At 40.7% G+C, this 20027-nt stretch overlaps 1 protein-coding gene across 3 annotated transcripts in view; it reads left to right on the plus strand.

The window, feature by feature from the left end:
• Positions 1-20027, plus strand: part of UNC79 (unc-79 homolog, NALCN channel complex subunit) — a 366916-nt gene that overhangs the window by 275519 nt on the left and 71370 nt on the right. For 2 of the 3 annotated variants that reach the window (XM_030930113.1, XM_030930114.1), the window contains 6 exons: positions 30-192; positions 3058-3207; positions 3787-5007; positions 12854-12961; positions 16552-16668; positions 19240-19323. In XM_030930113.1, the coding sequence (XP_030785973.1) occupies positions 30-192; positions 3058-3207; positions 3787-5007; positions 12854-12961; positions 16552-16668; positions 19240-19323 (1843 nt within the window). The remainder of the gene's footprint in view (positions 1-29; positions 193-3057; positions 3208-3786; positions 5008-12853; positions 12962-16551; positions 16669-19239; positions 19324-20027) is intronic. The other variant, XM_010384517.2, reaches the window with a different exon arrangement.

The following is a 20027-nucleotide window of genomic DNA, read 5'->3' on the forward strand; positions in this document are numbered from 1 at the left end:
ATCTTTTTCTCCCTCATTTCATTGGGCAGTATCCATACCGAGACTGTGATATCAGCAAGATCCTGCTGCATCTGATTCACATAACAGTGAATACACTCAATGCGCAGTATCATAGCTGCAAGCCCCATGCCACGGCAGGACCTTTGTACAGTGACAACAGTAACATAAGCAGATACAGCGAAAAAGAAAAAGGTACATATCTAAATTGCATCCCAAACCTAGCTTCAATACATAATAGATTTCTGGACAATGTTTTCTTATTAGATACAGGAGTGTTCCCAGATATCATTCTGGAGTAAAAAGAAAATCGCTTTCTTAATTTTCCAGCCTCCCATGAATGTTGCTGCTTTAACTTTAAAATTGAGCATTCGAGAAGAATAGTTGATATGCTTCTAAAGTCTATATTGTAAGAAATAATATTTTGTAAAATATTTTCTGCTGTTTGATTCAGGAGCCTTCATAAGCCTTTTCTTACGTATTAGAAGCGTCTCGTTTTTGGGCTATAAAGTAAGTCTTGGTTAGCACACAGTGGAGCCATTCTTTGTAGGTCTCTAGTTTGCTCCTGACCTTTGTGCTCATACAGTTTCAATGGAGTCTAAGTTTGCTGAAGTGCTTTTTCCTAGCCTTTTAATTCAATACAAAGTGATTCAAAGCAAGGGAAATGAAACATTTTTGCTGCTTAGGTGTAAGTTATCTCCACTATGAACACTTTTTTCGATTGCTACCTTTTTCTAAAAGGAGGCAGTAGAATGCAACTTTAGCTAGAGTAAAATTGCAGCCTGTTTTCAGGTGAGACATAAAGAATCAGGGTGTGTATTTTTAGTTTTTAGTGGAAGTCATGGCTGACTAGATTTTAAATTGACATCATTTAATCTAGTCTTTGGAGTAAACCAAGTGTCCAATGACCCTTTGTGAGGTTAGTAGAGTCTCTTTTGGTAGGACTGCTCTGGAGATATCTCAAAAGTGTAAATTGTAGCCAGTGTTCCACTGTTTGTTATTGCTGAATGTTCCAGAAATCTAGTTTGGCTACAGATGGAACTCGAGAACTAGGTTCTTTAAGTTCTGGTACCATTCAGATCCTTCCTGAAGAATATCTTGTCTACCAGTTTAGGGTTTGGTCTCCGGGAAATTGGGGAGATCTGTTAAGCTATGGATGTTTTCAATGTGGGCTTAGTGTTTGGGCCAAATCCTGATGAACCTTTCTGGATGGGAGGCGCCACCTTGTGGTCTTTCAGTATTGATTGTTCAGTGCGTTTTGAAAATCACTTCAAAGTTATGTAATGCAAATCACGTAACTATTGGTTGGAAAAACTGCATTTTTCAAAGGATATTTTTCCAAAAAGGAAATAGAGAAGTAAAACAGATTATTGTGTTCCATTTTCCCAGAAACATGTGAATTTGATAGGCGTTCCCATCTTTGTGGATGTTCACTGGGTTTAAAAACAAATTCATTTTGATTGTTAACATTTATTTTTATTTAATTAAAAAGTTTAGTGTGGTTATTTCATCTAAAATTTACTGCTTCAAGTTTCATTTACTTGTAGAATTTTGTGCATTAGAACAGGATGAGTCCTTAAAACTTGATGCATGTAATGCCCTTATGCTAAAAAAAAAAACTTGAATAATCATAATCACACCTGAACCTCATCTGTCATATACGTAGATGTACATACAGGCCAAACATTACTAGTTCAGTGATATTCAACTTGAATAATAGGTTAACTCCATTTATGGTGCTATTAAATGCATTTTAGTAACCTTTTCTGTTGCCACTTTGAACGTGGCTTTCGCCTTTCAAAAGAATGAAAGAAGAAAATTGGTTAAGTAAACTTTGTGGGTTGCAACATATCAATTCTTTCCTCATTAACATATTTTGGGGTTTATCTTGGATTTAAAAATGGCCACATGGGTATAGAAGGGAGGACATAGAAACAAGTTCAATAGGCATTCGAAGTGACCAATTTGTTTATGTAAGATTAGGGATCGTAAGTGTCAGCCGGGCACGGTGGCTCAAGCCTGTAATCCTAGCACTTTGGGAGGCCGAGACGGGCGGATCACGAGGTCAGGAGATCGAGACCATCCTGGCTAACAAGGTGAAACCCCGTCTCTACTAAAAAATACAAAAAACTAGCCAGGCGAGGTGGCGGGCGTCTGTAGTCCCAGCTACTCCGGAGGCTGAGGCAGGAGAATGGCGTAAACCCCGGAAGGCGGAACTTGCAGTGAGCCGAGATCCGGCCACTGCACTCCAGCCTGGGCGACAGAGCGAAAAAAAAAAAAAAAAAAAAAAAAAGATTAGGGATCGTAAGTGTCAAAGATTCTTTCTGGGATTCATGAGATCCATAATAGTTACACGTGGTAAACTCCTCAGAGAAGAGTCTTACTTTAATAGGAGGAAATGTTATTTTCTGTTTTCTTTTTCCTTTGTTTACTCTTTCAGTCCATAATCATTCGTGGAGCTTTTGAGATGACAAGTGGCTTTTCTAAGCTTTTTCTGTGTGTTGCGTGTCTCATTATCAAATGTAGAGTACAGTATTTTGCATTCACACCATGTAAGGTGCATGTACTGTTAGGCTGTGTCTATGCCAGTTACCAAATCCCAGAAAGGCAGATTTTTTTCTTCTTTTTTGGAAAGGCCAAGATCCACTCATTTTGTTTAATTTCCTTTCCCCAAATCAGCCTGAAAATCCACGCAACACAGGCAAGTCAAGCAGTGTCACAGGCTCCTGGAAAAAGTAGCTGACATCTGTGTGTCATCTGGTGTTAAGCGTACTGGAAAAGTTTCCCAAAAAGGGACTGTTGGACTCCCAAGAAGCCTCTCTTTAAAAATGCTGCCAGTTGTCATGTGAAAAGTGATGGGCAATCTTGTAACAGCTTCCTCTGTCCAATAGATAGATAATTTGATGCCTGGATGAAATACCAACCCATGGCTAGACTTGGGCTGGTGCAGAAACTACCCCAGACCTTGTTCCATAATGCTTTCATTGAAATGCTTGTGTAGACACAGCCTAAGAGAGAATAACCTCTTAAGTGTAATTTTGACTTTCTCTCCCCAATTAGAAGAAGATAGTGTTTTTGATGAATCTGATATTCATGATACACCTACTGGACCCTGCAATAAAGAGTCTCAAACTTTTTTTGCAAGATTGAAAAGAATAGGCGGCAGCAAAATGGTGAAATATCAGCCGGTTGAGATGAATGTTCAGAGAAGTATGAATTTTTTCTCTTAGTAATTTTATGCAGAAATGTTGTACTCTACTGTTTGTTTGGGGTGAAATCTTAATTTTATTATGTTACTACACATTTTAATACCGCTGATTTATATATATGTATGCACAAACAGTATATATATATACACAGTTATATATATACGTGAATCGACAGATACATCATTAATGTCATGATCGTCTTTGAGGGCCATTGCTTGATTTGATTTGTTGCAAAATGTTTGCTTCTCTTCCACACGATTTGAATATAGTTTCCTAGATCTGCCTCAGCCAAAAAATGATCCCCTCTCCTATGCACAAATGAACAGAGCTGAGGAATTATCCCGAAGTCCGAGTTTGGAAATCAGATCTTAAACTGGCATTTTGGTGTCTTTCATTCCTAAATTTTCCAGTTTTTGAAATTAGAACGAACCTTACAAAAACTTGGCCAGAAAATTCGTTTTCCCTCCTGGTGGAGCTGGGATTGTGATGATGATTTATGCCAATTGTATGCCCAAGGATGAGGGGAAAAAATGGTGAAATCTCCAAGTAAAATAGTACTAGCTTTTTCTGTTTTGATCAGGTGAAATAGAACTGGCTGAATATAGAGAGACGGGTGCATTACAAGACAGCCTTCTCCACTGTGTGAGAGAAGAAAGCATTCCGAAAAAAAAGCTGCGCTCTTTCAAACAAAAATCTCTTGATATAGGGAATGCAGACTCGCTTTTGTTTACATTAGACGAACATCGTAGGAAGTCGTGCATAGATCGGTGTGACATAGAGAAGCCTCTGACCCAAGCTGCGTATGTCGCACAAAGACCAAACGACCCTGGACGTTCTAGACAGAACTCTGCTACGAGGCCTGACCATAGTGAAATCCCCGAGAACCCAGCTCTGGAAGGGTTTCCAGATGCTCGAAGGCCTGTCATACCAGAGGTTAGGTTAAACTGTATGGAGACGTTTGAGGTGAAAGTTGACTCGCCAGTAAAGCCTGCTCCTAAAGAGGATTTAGATCTGATAGATCTGTCCTCAGATTCAACATCGGGGCCTGAAAAACACTCTATACTCTCAACCTCCGACAGCGACTCTCTTGTGTTTGAGCCTCTTCCCCCTCTCAGAATAGTCGAGAGTGATGAAGAAGAGGAGACGATGAACCAAGGCAATGACGGCTCCTCCGGTAAAAATGCTGCCTCCTGTCCTGCCATCCCCAGCCATCCCTCTGTCCTCAGCCTGAGCACAACTCCGCTTGTGCAAGTAAGTGTGGAAGACTGTTCCAAAGACTTTTCTTCTAAGGACTCAGGAAATAATCAGTCAGCAGGGAACATGGACCCTGCCCTCATCACTCTGGAAGACCCTATGGACGCCGAAGGATCCTCAAAGCCAGAGGAACTGCCGGAGTTCTCCTGTGGTAGCCCACTAACGCTGAAGCAAAAACGAGACCTCCTTCAGAAGTCGTTTGCTCTCCCTGCGATGTCGCTGGATGATCACCCTGACCCGGGCACTGAAGGGGAGAAGCCTGGGGAGCTGATGCCAAGTTCAGGGGCAAAAACCGTCCTCCTCAAAGTTCCCGAAGATGCGGAGAACCCCACAGAAAGTGAGAAGCCTGATACCAGTGCAGAATCTGATACAGAACAGAATCCTGAAAGGAAGGTGGAAGAGGATGGAGCTGAGGAATCCGAATTTAAGATTCAGATTGTTCCCAGGCAGAGGAAGCAGAGGAAGATTGCCGTCAGTGCTATCCAGAGAGAGTACCTCGACATCTCCTTCAACATTCTAGACAAACTAGGAGAACAGAAAGATCCAGGTAAGCTCGCCTCTCTTCTTTCTCCCAGCCTTAACTTTAAGTTTGTGCATCTTGTTTGGTAGGGTACTGGCGTTGAATATGCATCAGACTCAAACTCTTATAACGTCAGGGTGTGACATTGTGATGCTTCGCAATCACTCTGAATCCTTCCGGTTTAGTGGACAATGTTGGATGCAGATGTGGTTCTACTGGCTCCATAAATGTTTCTGTTTTTGTTGTTTTAAACTCTGCAGTCAATTCTTGACCACCCTTGGCAATGAGATGCACTGGTTAATTCGTATCGGGATAATCCAGGTATCATCTTAGCCTTCCTCAAACAGCAAAAGTCATTAACTTGAACTCTTTGCTTTCTTTTTTTCTCTGCTCTATACTAGTGAGCTATGATATAGTCCAAAGAAGGAACCAATGTGAAGGGCTAAAATAAAGCAAACAGTGCTTAGAATGATTAAGAATTGACTGTATAATCATTTACAGGGCATACAGCTGATTGTAGATACTAACCAAATATCAGAAACCAAAAAATACCGGTTACAGCCTAGACCCTAACCCACAGTCATCATTTGGTGATGAAGTTGTCACTGCCCATGGATTTCCTGCATCAGGGCCATTTCTTATGTTTGCTTGGAGGCGTTGTTCCTAAGAAAGATAACTTGAAAGAAATGGCAAGCCCATGATCCATCTCATCCTATAACACAGTCTTCTGTAATGTTACTGTGACACTGATCAGAACCCATCTTCATTTCTTAGTTCAGATCTTTTAAAATAAGTTAATGGGGCTGGGTGTGGTGGTTCATGCCTGCAATCCCAACACTTTGGGAGGCCGAGGCAGGCAGATCACAAGGTCAAGAGATTGAGACCATCCTGGCCAACATGGTGAAACCCCGTCTCTACTAAGAACACAAAAATTAGTTGGGTGTGGTGGCGCACACCTATCTTTTCAGCTACTCAGGAGGCTGAGGCAGGAGAATTGCTTGAACCTGGGGTTGCAGTGAGGTGAGATCACGCCACTACACTCCAGCCTGGTGACAGAGTGAGACTCCATCTAAAAAAAAAAGTTAATGGGACTTTAGAAAAAATGGAATTGGCTAGGGATGATTATTTTAGTAGATGTATAGACTGTGGAAGGTTAAAAACTGGTGAAGGTCTTAAAGACCTCTAGCTTAGCCCCTCATGTTATACAGGAAGATACCGAGGCTTAGAGGAGGTGATGCACCAGGTCACATGGCCAGACAGAAGCAGTGCCTGATTCTAGTCACGTTTTCCTGCTATTCCACACAAAAGCAACTTCTAAGGGGATGCACCCAGCTTTTTTATTTGCCTCAAGCATTTCCAGAGATTTCTAGCTGTCATCTAGCCCATAGGACCGAGCTGTCTACCTCAAAAACGTGTTGTAAAACTCTGTTGAATGAACATTAGCGTATTCAGAAAGGGTCATGCTCCAGCCAGGCAGGGAAAAAAGGGTCCTTGTTCATAACAAAAAAGTTTAAGAAGTTAAGAAGGCTTTCAGGAAAACTGGGACACCTTTTTATTGTTTGGGGCCAGGAAAATGGCTGCATATGGAAGGAGGACGGCACTGACCTAGAAATGATAGAGGTCTATAGGGCAGGTGCATACGAAGCTGAGGTCCACAGGGTGAGTCTCTGTGATGTGTAGGTTGCATGTAGGTTCTAGCGTGCAGGTTTGTGTGTGCAACTGTGTTGCCTTCTTTAGTCACCCTTATGTTTGATTGTTCCCCAGACTACCAGGGAGGACAGTGGTTTTGTATTCATACATTTGTTAACAGAACAAGGGAAAAATACATGATAATTATAACATGTCTTTAAAATGGCATAATATATACTATTATATAACATATATATATTATACTGTCATCATAATTTTATGTCTCCATAGGGCTTTGCCTCTCACTGACTCTGATCTGATCTCTTCTGCCCCTCCTTGCTGGGCATGTGGAGGAGTCCTGTGTGCTCAGAGCATGACCCAGGCATCCCCAGACTTTCCTGCCTTCATCATCAGTAGTGAGGGAGACCTAGACACTTGCCCCTCCAAACCGTCCCAAATGCACAGCCTTACCCTTGCTAACTGCCAGGAGTCCAGGACTCATCTTACTATGCACTTCACTCTGTTTATGTCAGTCCCTAGAGTACTGGGTCATCCTTCATATCCCTCACTCAGAGCTCGACAAGGCCTTGCATACCTTCTGTTCTGAAGCTTTCTCCCTCGTTACCCTGGCTCCTGAAACCCTTCCCCTGTGTCCTAGGAAATTCATGGTCCTTTATGAGCAAAATTCCTCACACATGTTCTGTCTCCTCTATTTCCCTTGCCTTCTGAGTCTAATGGAAGCCCAGCTCTCCCCAAGGGCATTGCTTTCCCTACAGCCCATGTCACTGGACTTGGCCGGGGGCAGCATCTTCCTTGTTCCACACTGCCCCTTCCAGACCCTTCCCTTCTTGTCTCTAGAAACCTCCGCTCTGAGCTGCATACCCTCAGACCACAGTACCCACTACTTGCATTGCTGTGCCATCACGAACGCTGGCTCTTCCTCACTTGCTGACAAATTTGATTCGTGGCCCTTCTTACTCTTTCCTAAATTATTCCTGCCGTAATTCCTGTGGATTTTAATATTAGTGTAGATGACACTCCTGACACTTGGTTTCCTTGAATGCATCCTCTCCAGCTATTGTTTTTTTATCCTCCACCTTAGCTCAGCTGCTCTCACCCATGGTCACATCGCAGACCTTATTGTTTGCCAATAACTGCAACCTCTTCATGATCTTACTTTCACATCTCTTATTCTCTGATTACCATTTCTTCTCTCCCTGGATAATCATGTATTGATCCAAGTATTTTTTGCTATCCCTCCCATACTTCACGTCTTTTCTACTTACTCAACTTACACTCAAGGCTATCAATGTAATCCCTCCCTGCCTGCACCCTCTCAGGCCTTTCCCTTTTTAGATTTGCTTGGCTAAACACAACCCGTGTTAAAACCAACTCTCCCTCTACGGGTACCTGCACCTATCAGATGAATGTGACTGGGTAAAAACACATAATGCATTGTTCAAGAAGTTAAAAGAAAATTAAGAAACATGCTTGAATTCTTTAACATGACCAGTGAAAGCATAGCTCCAGGACTGGCCAGCAATAGCACATGGGCCAAATCTGCCCCACTGCCTGATTTTGCAAATGAAATTGTATGAAGTACAACTACACATGCACAAAATAAAATTTAAAAAAGAAAAACAAAAACACACAATGTTGACTGCTATCATTTTAAATTAATGGCCATGAACCTTGACTGGGTCCTTCAACCTGGTAATCATAATGTGTTTTCCTGGTCCATTCACATTTCCAGTCTCCTAAATGACTATTTTATAACTACTTTTCTCCCTGAACTTTCAATAAGTCTTCCAACTGACATAATTAAAAGGACTTTCCACAGCCTCCTACCACCTTATCTGCCCACCTTCTAGCCTCTGCACCTACACACCTGGACTTCCTGGCTGGGGCTATAGGTTAACTGTCTGTATTCCTGTTTACACCCAGCCTTTCCACATGTGGACAAGATTCTATCTCTCTAAATTACTCAAGAATATTGGCCCCTAAAATTCTCCCCTCTGTATCCTCCCTTAGTATATTTTTTTTCCTAAAGGACCCTTGACTTGAGCCTACAAACAATCTTATTTCTCTTTCTTAAACAAACAAAAGCACTTGATGCATGATCTGCCAACTGTTATCCCATTTTACTTCTTTCCTTGTAGTAAAACATTTTGGAAGAGATAGTATAGAGTTGTCTCTTCCAAACTCTATGCTAAAACATGCTAATGAATTAAAATTAAAAGAAAACAGAAACACATAATGTTGACTGGTATCATTTTAAATTTTGATATCATTTAATTTTTGGTATCATTTTTAATGTTTTAGTATAGAGTTTGGAAGAGACAACTCTATACTATCGCCAGTTTTCTTCCATTCTATTAGTTCTAAAAGCTGTTCATATGCCAGGCATGGTGGCACACACCTGTCATCCCAGCTACTTGGGGGGCTGAGGCAGGAGGATCTCTTGAGCCCAGGAGTTGGAGGCTGTAGTGTGCTATGATTGCACTTGTGAATAGCCACAGCACTCCAGCCTGGACAACATGGTGATACCCTGTCTCTTAAAAAAAATCATTCCCACTATTTCACCCAAACAGCAGTTGTCAAGGTCACCAGTGTCCTTCACTGCTAAATCTGTCAGCAGTCAGCCATGAGGTCTGATGCTGACATATCTGCAATCTTTGACACTGTTGGTCACCCCATCATTGTCTTTGGTTCCTCGCCATCTCCCTAATGACAGAATGACTTGTGGTCTCTGTCCTTGATCCTAGTCTCTTCTCTATGAACTCACTCTCTCGGTGGTCTTGTCTGGTTTTAGCCTTTACATATTGTCTCTATGCTAAGACAACCATCAGTGACCTATTGCTGGAATAATGCTGTGTAACAAACACCTCAGCAGCATACAACAGTAAATATTTATTTAGTTTGAGAGTCTATGACTCATCTGGGGATTGGCCAAGGCTTGGATGGCTAGGCTCTGCTTCTCATGCCTGCTGACCTCACCCAGGACCTTGAAGCCTGGAAATATTCTAATGGTGATGGCAGAGTCACAAAAGAACAAGCCCAGTTGCAGAGGCACTTTCCAAGCCTCTGGCCATGTTATTCTTGCAACCATTCTGTCAGCCAAAGCAAATCACATGGCTGAACCAAAGTCAAGAGGGGAAATACACTCTTCCTCTTTAGTGGTAGACCTTTAAAGTCACATGGTGAAAGGATGGATTCAGGGAGATATGAAGAATTGGGGCCACATCTCTCAAATATTGCATGGGACTTTTTTTTTTTTTACTCGTACTAAAATATTACCTGTTGTTTATCTGAAATTAACATTTAGCTGAGCATCCTCTATTTAATCTGGCAACCTTAATCTACCTTCAAAACACATCCAGAATGTGGCACCCTCTTCTTACCTCCACTGTTTCCACCCTGGCCTGAGCCACTGACATCTCTGACCTTGATGAACTGCTACACCCTCCTGACTGGCCTCCCACTTTATACTCCTATTACCTTCATGCTCTCTCAACACAACAGCCTGAGTGATCCTTTAAAATAGGAGATTACACCATTCCCCTGTTTAAAGCCTTCCAGAGACTCCCTATTTCTTTCATAGCAAAAGCTCAAGTTCTTTAAATTCCTGCAAAGCCCTATGTGGTCCTAGTCCTCACTGGCTCTCAACTGCGTTCGCACTATTCTCACCACAATGCTACTTAGTCACAGTGACCCCTTGTGAGGTCTGTATTCCTTACCTTTGGGCCTTTCCACTGATTGCTCCCTCAACCTGGAACTGCCAGATATCTGTCTGGCTCATTCTCTCCATTCTTTTAATTCTTTGACCCAACACGAGGTTCTCTGTGAGGCCTGCCCTGGGTTATGCCCCACACTCCGGCCCTGACCTGGTATCTTAATGTCTCTCTTTCTCTTCTCTGTTTCTCTCCCTACAGAGAACTGATCTTCCAACATACAATAATTTATTCACTTTTATGCATATTAATTATTATCTGTCTCTCCCCACCAAAATGAAAGCTCCTGAAGGCAAATATTTTGTTTGGTTTGTTCACTGATTGTATCGCAGGTGACTAAAAGAGAGCTGGCAAATGTCTGATGAAGGAATGAAAGGATAGCCTGACATTTTCTGTCCATCACTATAAAAAATTGAATACAAATATTTTAAGCCGAGTGGATAGCTCTATTCAGATATTTATCTTAAATTTATACAAGTAAAAGTTTCATAAAATGATGGAGGGCTGAGGAAAGATTGCCTCGCTAACAGAATCTTAGTACACTAATGATTATTACTGACCTTGTTACAGTAAGACGTTTCTTTAAAATTAAAGATACACCAAGGATTTTAATAGGCATGCCAAGGCCAGGCATGGTGGCTCATGCCTGTAATCCGAGGACTTTGGGAGGCCAAGGTGGGTGGATCACCTGAGGTCAGGAGTTCGAGACCAGTCTGGTCAACATGGTGAAACCCCGTCTCTAATAAAAATACAAAAATTAGCTGGGCATGGTGGTGGGTGCCTATAATCCCAGCTACTAAGAAGGCTGAGGCAGGAAAATCACTTGAACCTAGGAGGCGGAGGTTGCAGTGAGCTGAGTTCATGCCACTGCACTCCAGACTGGGCAATAGAGCAAGACTCCATCTTACACACACACATATACACACACACAAATAGGCATGCCAAAACTCTAAAAGTCTTAATAATCTTTCAGAGAATCCTGAAAATTAGCTTTAAGCTTTTCACTAACATTATTGGTGAGATTATTAGGCGTTAGTTGTAGCCTGTATAGAATGCAGGCCAGTAAGGGTAAGAGAAACAGTTATGCATGTTTTTGATTAGTGGTTTGGGGAGGATACCTAAGAGAAAAATCGTACCTGATCTTTACTATCTTAATGGCTAAAGTAATTTAACATTAGTCGTTACTTTATGCTTTATTAAGAGGGTTTGGGAAACTTTACAAGAATTATGCTTTTTTGTTATCAAGAGGTTATTAATTTGGCAACCATACCTACTCAGAAAGACCTCTGAGAATCAAAAATAGATGCTTTGAAGTCAGTGCTCAGAAACTTTTCTCCCAGACCCTCACCTGGGATCTGCTCTATAGTTTAGCAAGTTTAATGATCATCCAATAATAGAATGGTATTTGTTTCCTTAAATTGTATGTTTGTATGAATGTATGAGGTTTGCTCTCTGGCAAGAAAAAACAATTGGCACCATGACAAGGATGAGACAGAAACACTATTAAGCTTAAGAACTTGAAGCCATTTGGGACTGACATCCCTGAATTCCAGTACAGCGTAGTCGTGGAAGCCCATGGTGGTAACTCCAAGCTAGCAAGATGCTCAGTATGTTCACTGCATGGTGCTGCCTAAGATGGCAAGAAGGTTTGGAAAGAAGCCAGTCAACTTTTCAGCAGGTTTTGAAATATAATTTATGATTAACTAGAATAATGTGGGACAGAGTGTTTCCCATTACTGATAGGTGAATAAGACAGTATTACATGCAGAAAATATTTCACTTTAAATTCAACATTCGTCAAATAGGAGAACCAATGACAGTCTGTTTCTTGCTCAATGAATAAAATACAAAATCTGAGTTAACTGTGCATATTTATTTTGGGTTGAGTACAGTCCATGCTCCTAAATCACTTAAGGGTTAGCGAAGCTTATGGGCAAGGAAACAGACAGTTAGATTATAGTGTGGTAAGTCTGCAGAAGGTTAAAGACAACGTGCTCTGTGATTACGTCAAAAGCGCACCTGACCCAGCATTTTTGTTTGTATATTTTTGTGGAGAGATGTCGTGGAAGCCTCCCTAAAGGAGGAATTTTTCTATATAAATTAAGATGCAAATGATGAGTAGGAAACTGTCAGATAAAGGTGGAGTACCTAGACAGGAGATGGGGATGAAGTAGTAAGCATATTTAGGTCGTAGATGAAAAGAAATTCAGTACAGAAAAGTTAAGGAATTTGTTTGGGGATATGCATTGTGAGCAGCTGAACTTTAGCTCTGTAATTTTGCTGTCATTAATCTCCAAAAGGCAGATCCATGGGTGCAGAATGTCACATAGAATCAGCTCTCCCTGGAACATTGTAACCAGTGTGTATGTAATTCCATGAAAGTAATTATTAGGCCTGGAAGATGTATAAAGATTTGAATGGTTGTAGTAGGCAAAAGGGAAAATCTATAGAAAAGGTTCTTGAACTTGCCTTTAATCAGTGTACTGAGTTTTAAATAATATTTCTGTTTGTAGATCCTTCTACTAAAGGACTTTCAACTTTGGAAATGCCACGAGAATCTTCATCTGCCCCTACGTTAGAAGCAGGTGTGCCGGAAACAAGTAGCCATTCCTCAATATCAAGTAAGATTTCCTCTGCTGATTATTTCAGCTGTACTTTTATTTTGGAACACTGTCTGCTGCCTTGTTTTCAATTTTTCCAATCTTGGTATTGTATATATATTTTAATGGTGCATCAGCTTCCTTGGCGAGAGTATGTTGTACGTTCTCAGAGACCCTGAAGTGTAGGATGGCCCACTTTCATCCATATCGCTAGTGTTTGATAAATCACAATGGTTGCTGACTGGCCAAATATCCTAATTTGTTAAGGAATGATCACTGAATTCCATTATTCAATAAAATGAAAATTGTATAACCGGAACATAAAACACGGAACTGGTTCTGAGGCACATGAAAAGCATTGTCTATGGCAGAATTTTACATGGAACACTTATTTAATTTGAGTTGCCTCCATCATTGTGATCTAGGTTATCGTAAAATAAATGTGTGATATATCATATTCCCAAAGTCATGACTGAATTTAGCTCTTTTGGATTGGAGAGTAGAAATGGCATGACATCTTATAGGACCTGTAGAAGGCAAGTATTTTGAAACTGGCTTCTGTCACTGGATTTTGTCCATGAGAGCTTGAGTTCCACTGAAAGTTCTGTAAGGGTGTCTACCTGTCTCAGTGGGGTTAATTACGAGACTTTAGCATGAAACATTCTTACCAAGAATCAGAGATACGAACAGAGGTGCAACTTCTATAAACCTTTGTCATATGTCCTGATAAATGTTGTGTTCCATGTGGACATTGCCTGAAAAGCTATTTAATAATTTTCATTTGACCATCTTTTGATGATCCTGAAAAAAACAGATAAAGATCTTAAATATTGGACTGGTAGTTTGGAACATCATCATCTTCATTGTTCATTCATTCATGCATTCATTCATTCAGCAACTGTTTATTAAGTGTCTGCTGGATGCCAGACACTGTGCTTGGCACTGGAGGTCAAAAGTGAATAAATAAAACACCACTTGTTCTCTAGGAGTTTGCAGTCATAATAGTAATTGTAGCTACTATCTACTTAACATCTATCATGTGCCAGGCACTGTGCCAAGTGGCTCACACACATTGTTATCTGATCCAGTTCTGGCATCAGCACATGCATGAAAGATGTTGTTGGACCCCCATTTTAGAGATTAGGTGATTGAGGTCCAGAGAAACTAAATGACTTGCCTAAAGTCAAATACCTGCTAAGTGATAGAGTCAGGAATTGATGCTAGGCCCTTTAGACTTATGAACCCATGTTCATTTTTAGTATACCACCCTTCTTTTAAATAATTCAAATTCAGTCATAATAAGGATTATGGAAATTCTAAGAAATAGTTTCCAAATGGCAGTTATTTGCCCTTTTGGTAGCAAAGAAGAATGGCCAGTTCTGAATCTGATTATTATTCTTCTATTACAAAAATCTGATCACATGATAAAATGCTAATTTTATGTCCACATACTAAAATCACAAAAGTGTATCTTCTCCTAATTTGTATGAGTAATCTTTAATAAAAGATAGTGGGCTGGGTGCGGTGGCTCACGCCTGTAATTCCAACACTTGGGAAGCTGAGGCAGGAGGAATTTGAGCCCAGGAATTTGAGACCAGCCTAGGTAACATAGTGAGGCCTGGGTCTCTAAAAAAAAATTAAAAATTAGCCAGGCGTGGTGGCACACACCTGTAGACCCAGCTACTGGGGAGGGTAAAGTGGGAGGATCGCTTGAGCGTGGGAGATGGAGGCTGCAGTGAGCTGTGATCGTGCCACTCCACTCCAGCCTGTGCACCCTGTCTCAAAAACAAACAAAGAAAACACAAGAAATAAAAAAGATAGTGAATTAGAGTATAATTTGAAATAGGATTATTAGCTCAGTAGGACTCAAATGCTAGTTAAATACACCATAAAATGAATTTACAAATATTTCATGATCCCAAAGTCACGATTGATCTAGACTTTGGATTTAGCTTAGCACTTCATTAGATTTCCACCTTTCTCCTCCTTGCCATTAAAAGCATGCATTCTATAGCTCTTGGTGATGTGTTCTTGGAGGCATCATGCTTGGTATCTTATACACTGAGCTAAACATTAAGGGATTTTATTCTCAGGGAATTCTGCTGTCTTTAAAAACACCTGAGAATTGAAGAAATTATTCAATCATTAGAGGTTTTAAATTTTTCTTTGAGTCTTACTAGATGCTAATTTTTAAATTTGTTACATCTTTGAAAAGAATTCTGCTTTTGAAGTTTTACTTAAAGCTGTGCTTTTCAAGTGAGTCATAACATTGTAAGTTTTACCAATCAGCGACAAAAACCAGAGATGTTTAGTATTAGGTTGAATAGTCATTTCCGTGAATTTGGTTAATATTGACTTTAAGACGCAAGAATTCCCATCACATCCTTACCTTTTGATCAGTTTATCAGCTGGTTATTTTGTAGCTAAACATGTTGTGACCACCATTAATCAAACAGCATGCTAGTTACATTAAAAATAATGTTATAATTGATTTCACATCACACCAAGTTGCCACCTTGGTGCCATGATTGTGAAACCTGTGTATAACATTGAAGAGTTTCCAGGGGCCATGCAGTCATCCCGGTCTCTACCATCCCTTTCTAGGGTGAGTAGTTGATAGCTTCAGTTTCTGAAATTGTTCTTGTAGCACAGAGAATAACCACAAGTTGTCAAATATACAAGATATTTGGGGTCATGTAGAAAAGTTGCATCCATGATGCTCTGCCTCTCTCACTGGGCTGGTTGGTAGGGATTGGCGGGGCTGCTGGGAATAGGACCACAGGAGGCTGCTTTCCAACTCAGCAATCTACTGACAAAAGTGTTTTTCATTGTTTTCTGGTTTGGAAATGCTAATAACTTGACATTTCACTAATGGGATATGTTTCAATGCTTAACTTACAGGATAAAAATGTTACTACTTTTTAAAAACAAAGATGTATACTAGAATCTACTCATGGAATGTTGTTTGATTCACATTTTTCAAACAGTAGGCAGAGGCTCACACGGAGATTGAAAACAGCATTGACTTTGGAGTTGATATGTTTTGGTTTTAGGACCACCTCAGTTGCTGACTAGTTCCAAGTCATATAATTTCATTTGCTTCAATTTCTCTCTCTAAAAATTGGGGTTGATATGTGTCATCCTACCCTAAAATATACATGCACACACACACATCATGCACACATGCACACATACACAAGGACCTCATAGGGCTGTGAGGAAGATGGAAATAATATATGCACAAGCTCCTTTAAAGAAAGTTAAGCCATACGTTTAAATTTGTTATTTGTCTTAAATCCTTTTTGGAACATGGCAGAGTATATACTTTAAAAAGTAGATGAAGATAGTCATATTTCATTCCGTTGTAACTGGGATAAATATTTACAGGCGACAAATCAGTGCTAATGGGCAGTGTTACCATCTTCACTGTGTGAAGAAAGGTATCCAGAACAGCAGAGTGCTTTAGTTTTTCATTTGAACAGAAGCATACAATTTACCAAAAATTATGAATAACGAATGCAGGGTCAATTAAAATTCTATATGGATGTGTGGAGCCTTTGTGTGCTGTGGAAATTTATTATTATAATCGTATCCTAATTTCCTCCATCTAGCTCAGTATAGGCAGATGAAAAGGGGATCCCTGGGAGTTCTGACAATGAGCCAGTTAATGAAGCGGCAGCTGGAGCATCAGTCTAGCGCCCCCCATAACATCAGCAACTGGGACACTGGTGGGTCAAGCTTTTTCTTCTCGTTCTACCTCTCGGATTAGCAAATGCTACTTTCTCTGTGTCTGCTCTGCTCCCTTGTTAAAAGAATAGATTTTCTCTCATGTTCTTTGGTTCAGATAATTTTTTCAAAACCACCTAAGGTAATTAGTAAGTCTATTTAAACTTCCCAAGTGTTCTAGAGTGACACGCTCTTCCGTTGAGGCTGGCCCAACTCTTGTTCTCTCTAAGACCCAGATTCCACATATTAGGTTATTGATCTGGGGAGGAGGGAATGGAACTATGGTTTCATGATGCAAATAAAAAAGAAAACACACAGCAGATTATCAATATTCTCTGTTGTATAAACTACAAAGTACCCCCTAAATAAGGGAATATTTATAGTAATGACAATAGCGATAACAATTGTCAGTTTAGTGACATCATGATCTGCCAGTAGGTTTGGGAATATGAGTTCTGTGTTTTAGCCAGCAGGGTCACCAGGTTGCAGCCGCACACCCCCATGCTCATAAGATGGAACTGCATCTAATCTCAATTTTAAAGTAAGAATTGACTGCCATGACATGTCTATTCTAAACATGATCACTCTGCATTTTCTAAACTTTGTTACCACGTTTTGTACATGTACTACCTTATCAAGCTAGTAGTACAGTCGCAATCCTCTTTTAAGTGCCTGCATTTTCTGGGTTTTTTTTTTCCTATAATTAAATGGGTCATTTGAGTTACAAGATTACATATGTGAAAACACCTTGCAACATGCATGCACCACTAAAATGTAAGGACTTATTATGGTGATATGCTCTGGGGCCTACCCTTGGATCGGACTCTTTTAGTATCGTGGTTAATACTTTCTGGCTGCAGTGATAGGAGATTATTTTAATATTCTTCCTGATGACTATGAATTATAATATCCACAAAAGCAAAATATTGAGATACTTTCATTTTCTTCAAAGCCATAGTATTTATGTACATAATTTTACTTGCCCTCATTATTCTGAGAGAGAGAGAGCGCGCGCTAGTCTAGATAACTAAATCCCACACAGCATACACAATCTCACATTTAACAGATAGTTTCAACTCTCCTGGACTATATAAGGGTTCTTAACGTTTTAAAGGTTTAGTGTTTTCTCTTCATTTTAGTGATATGTTGTAGTAAGCAGTGAATAGCCAAGAGCCAACAGGCAGGGGAGAGAAGGAGAAAGACTGGACAGCCATCCTCAGGAGTTCACTGGGTTTGAATGAAGTCTTTCTGCCCACACCAAAGAGGACTGTGCTTTCTTCTTTATGGAGATGAAACTATGTAAAGAACTGAGAATGGCAGCTTTTGTTTGATTAGGTCTCTAATAATTAAATGCTGATGTGAGGGCTCTGAAGATGATTTTACCTTGCTACTGTTTTCTGCAGCAGGTAGCTCAGCCTAAGCTAACCAACCTGTTTAGATTCCAACTACAATGACAACCTAGTTTGATGGACACAGTAGTTATAAAAGGCAAACTGATCTCAATTGTCAGTCCAAATTTTAATCTAAGAAAATCTACATGATGCCAAATAACCCATTTAACGGAATTTTTCACTTTTCAACCAAATTTCAACCTTGTTCATGTCACTCTGGTTTCTCATTTAATATTTCCCATTTGTATGCTGTCTGAATTTCTTTCCCCTGAGTTTTCCTGGGCCTGTTTTCCATCCTCCAAATTGGTTCTCGAGTCATCAAGTCCTATGAGTGTCATCTCAATATTCTTGTTTTGATTAGTGCCAGAAAACTCCTCCTCACATCCGAGCCTAGGGGAGAGTCTGTGACTGTGTAATACAGTGTTAGGTGGCATGTCACTTTAAACTACACGTGTAGATTCAGTGACTTGCTGGTCTCCACAAGAACAAATGTGGCCATGTAGGCACACTAAAAAAGGCAACCTAAAACATGGATCTGACCAGTTAACCTCAGTACCACCAACTCTGCCCTGAGAGCTGCCTCTTCTCCACCCATGCATATGAGACCCGCCTCTTCTCCATCCATGCATGGCGCCATGACTTACTGCTTTGCCTCATCTTTCATGTGAACAAACATTTTTGAAGCACCATGCCTCCATTTTTGCCCCCTCCCCCTTATTCCTGTTCCCCATCCCTTAGTCCAACGCCTGTCATTTCCTTCTACCAGTTCCACATGTTTTCAGTATGACCTTTCTGGCCATTGTCCCAAATGACACTTATGTACTTACTGATTTGCATAAAACATTTCTGTCATGGCTGTGATATTAGCCTTTCCTTTCATATCTGGAGATATGAGATTTGAACTTTTATGGGGAGGCAAGATGGGGTGCTTGTCTCGACTTTCTGGGATAGTTTTAGATGCTGTCCGGCTTTTAGTTGCATTTCATAGAACTGAATGGCAGGTTTGTAGTGAAGCCCCAAATAACCCTACCCTAATATATAGGATGTGTTCTGAAAATGTTAATCATACGTAGTAACAGTGACCAAACAAATGGCCCCAAGAGAAGATTGGTTAAATTCTTCATATTCTAAATGGTGCTAAGATGACCACATCAAAGACTGAAACCCTCTATTTATCCACAGAACAGATACAGCCTGGGAAACGCCAGTGTAACGTGCCAACGTGCCTAAACCCTGACCTGGAGGGACAACCATTGAGGATGAGAGGTTAGTTGAGTCACAGAGTCTCTGACTATAAGAGCTGAAGGAGACTGGACATGTCCATCATTTGGTCACCCAGCAGGTGCAGCCTTTTTCTTAGCAGCTCCATGGATTGGGGATGACCTTTGCCCAAACACCCCCAGTGGCTGAAAGTGCGTGACATCTCATCTTTGAACATGGCCAACGGTTCTTCCTTATAGTGACTTTCTAACCCTTGCACACAAAACAAGTCCAGTCTCTTTTATATATATATATATTTCGAGACAGGGTCTTGCTTTGTCACCCAGGCTGGAGTGCAGTGGTGCAATCTTGGCTCACTGCAACCTCCTCTGTCTCCTGGGTTCAAGTCATTCTCCTGCCCCAGCCTCCCGAGTAGCTGGGATTACAGGCATGCACCACCACACCCAGCTAATTCTTGTATTTTTAGTAGAGATGAGGTTTCACCCTGTTGGCCAGGCTAGTCACAAACTCCTGACCTCAGGTGATCCACCCACCTCAGCCTCCCAAAGTGCAGGGATTATAGGCATGAGCCACCAGGCCTGGCCTCTTCTATTATTTTTGGACATTGCTTATTCCCTCAGTCTTTTCTAGACCAGACATTCCTAGGTCCTTCAGCATTCCTTCTCAGACATATCAGTTTTCCATGTTATGCCATATCTACTCTTCTGAGCATGGTCCAGCTAATCTGTATTTTTTCTAGAATATTGAGG

The sequence above is a fragment of the Rhinopithecus roxellana genome, chromosome 5 (assembly GCF_007565055.1).
Source record: "Rhinopithecus roxellana isolate Shanxi Qingling chromosome 5, ASM756505v1, whole genome shotgun sequence".
NCBI classification, from domain to species: domain Eukaryota; kingdom Metazoa; phylum Chordata; class Mammalia; order Primates; family Cercopithecidae; genus Rhinopithecus; species Rhinopithecus roxellana.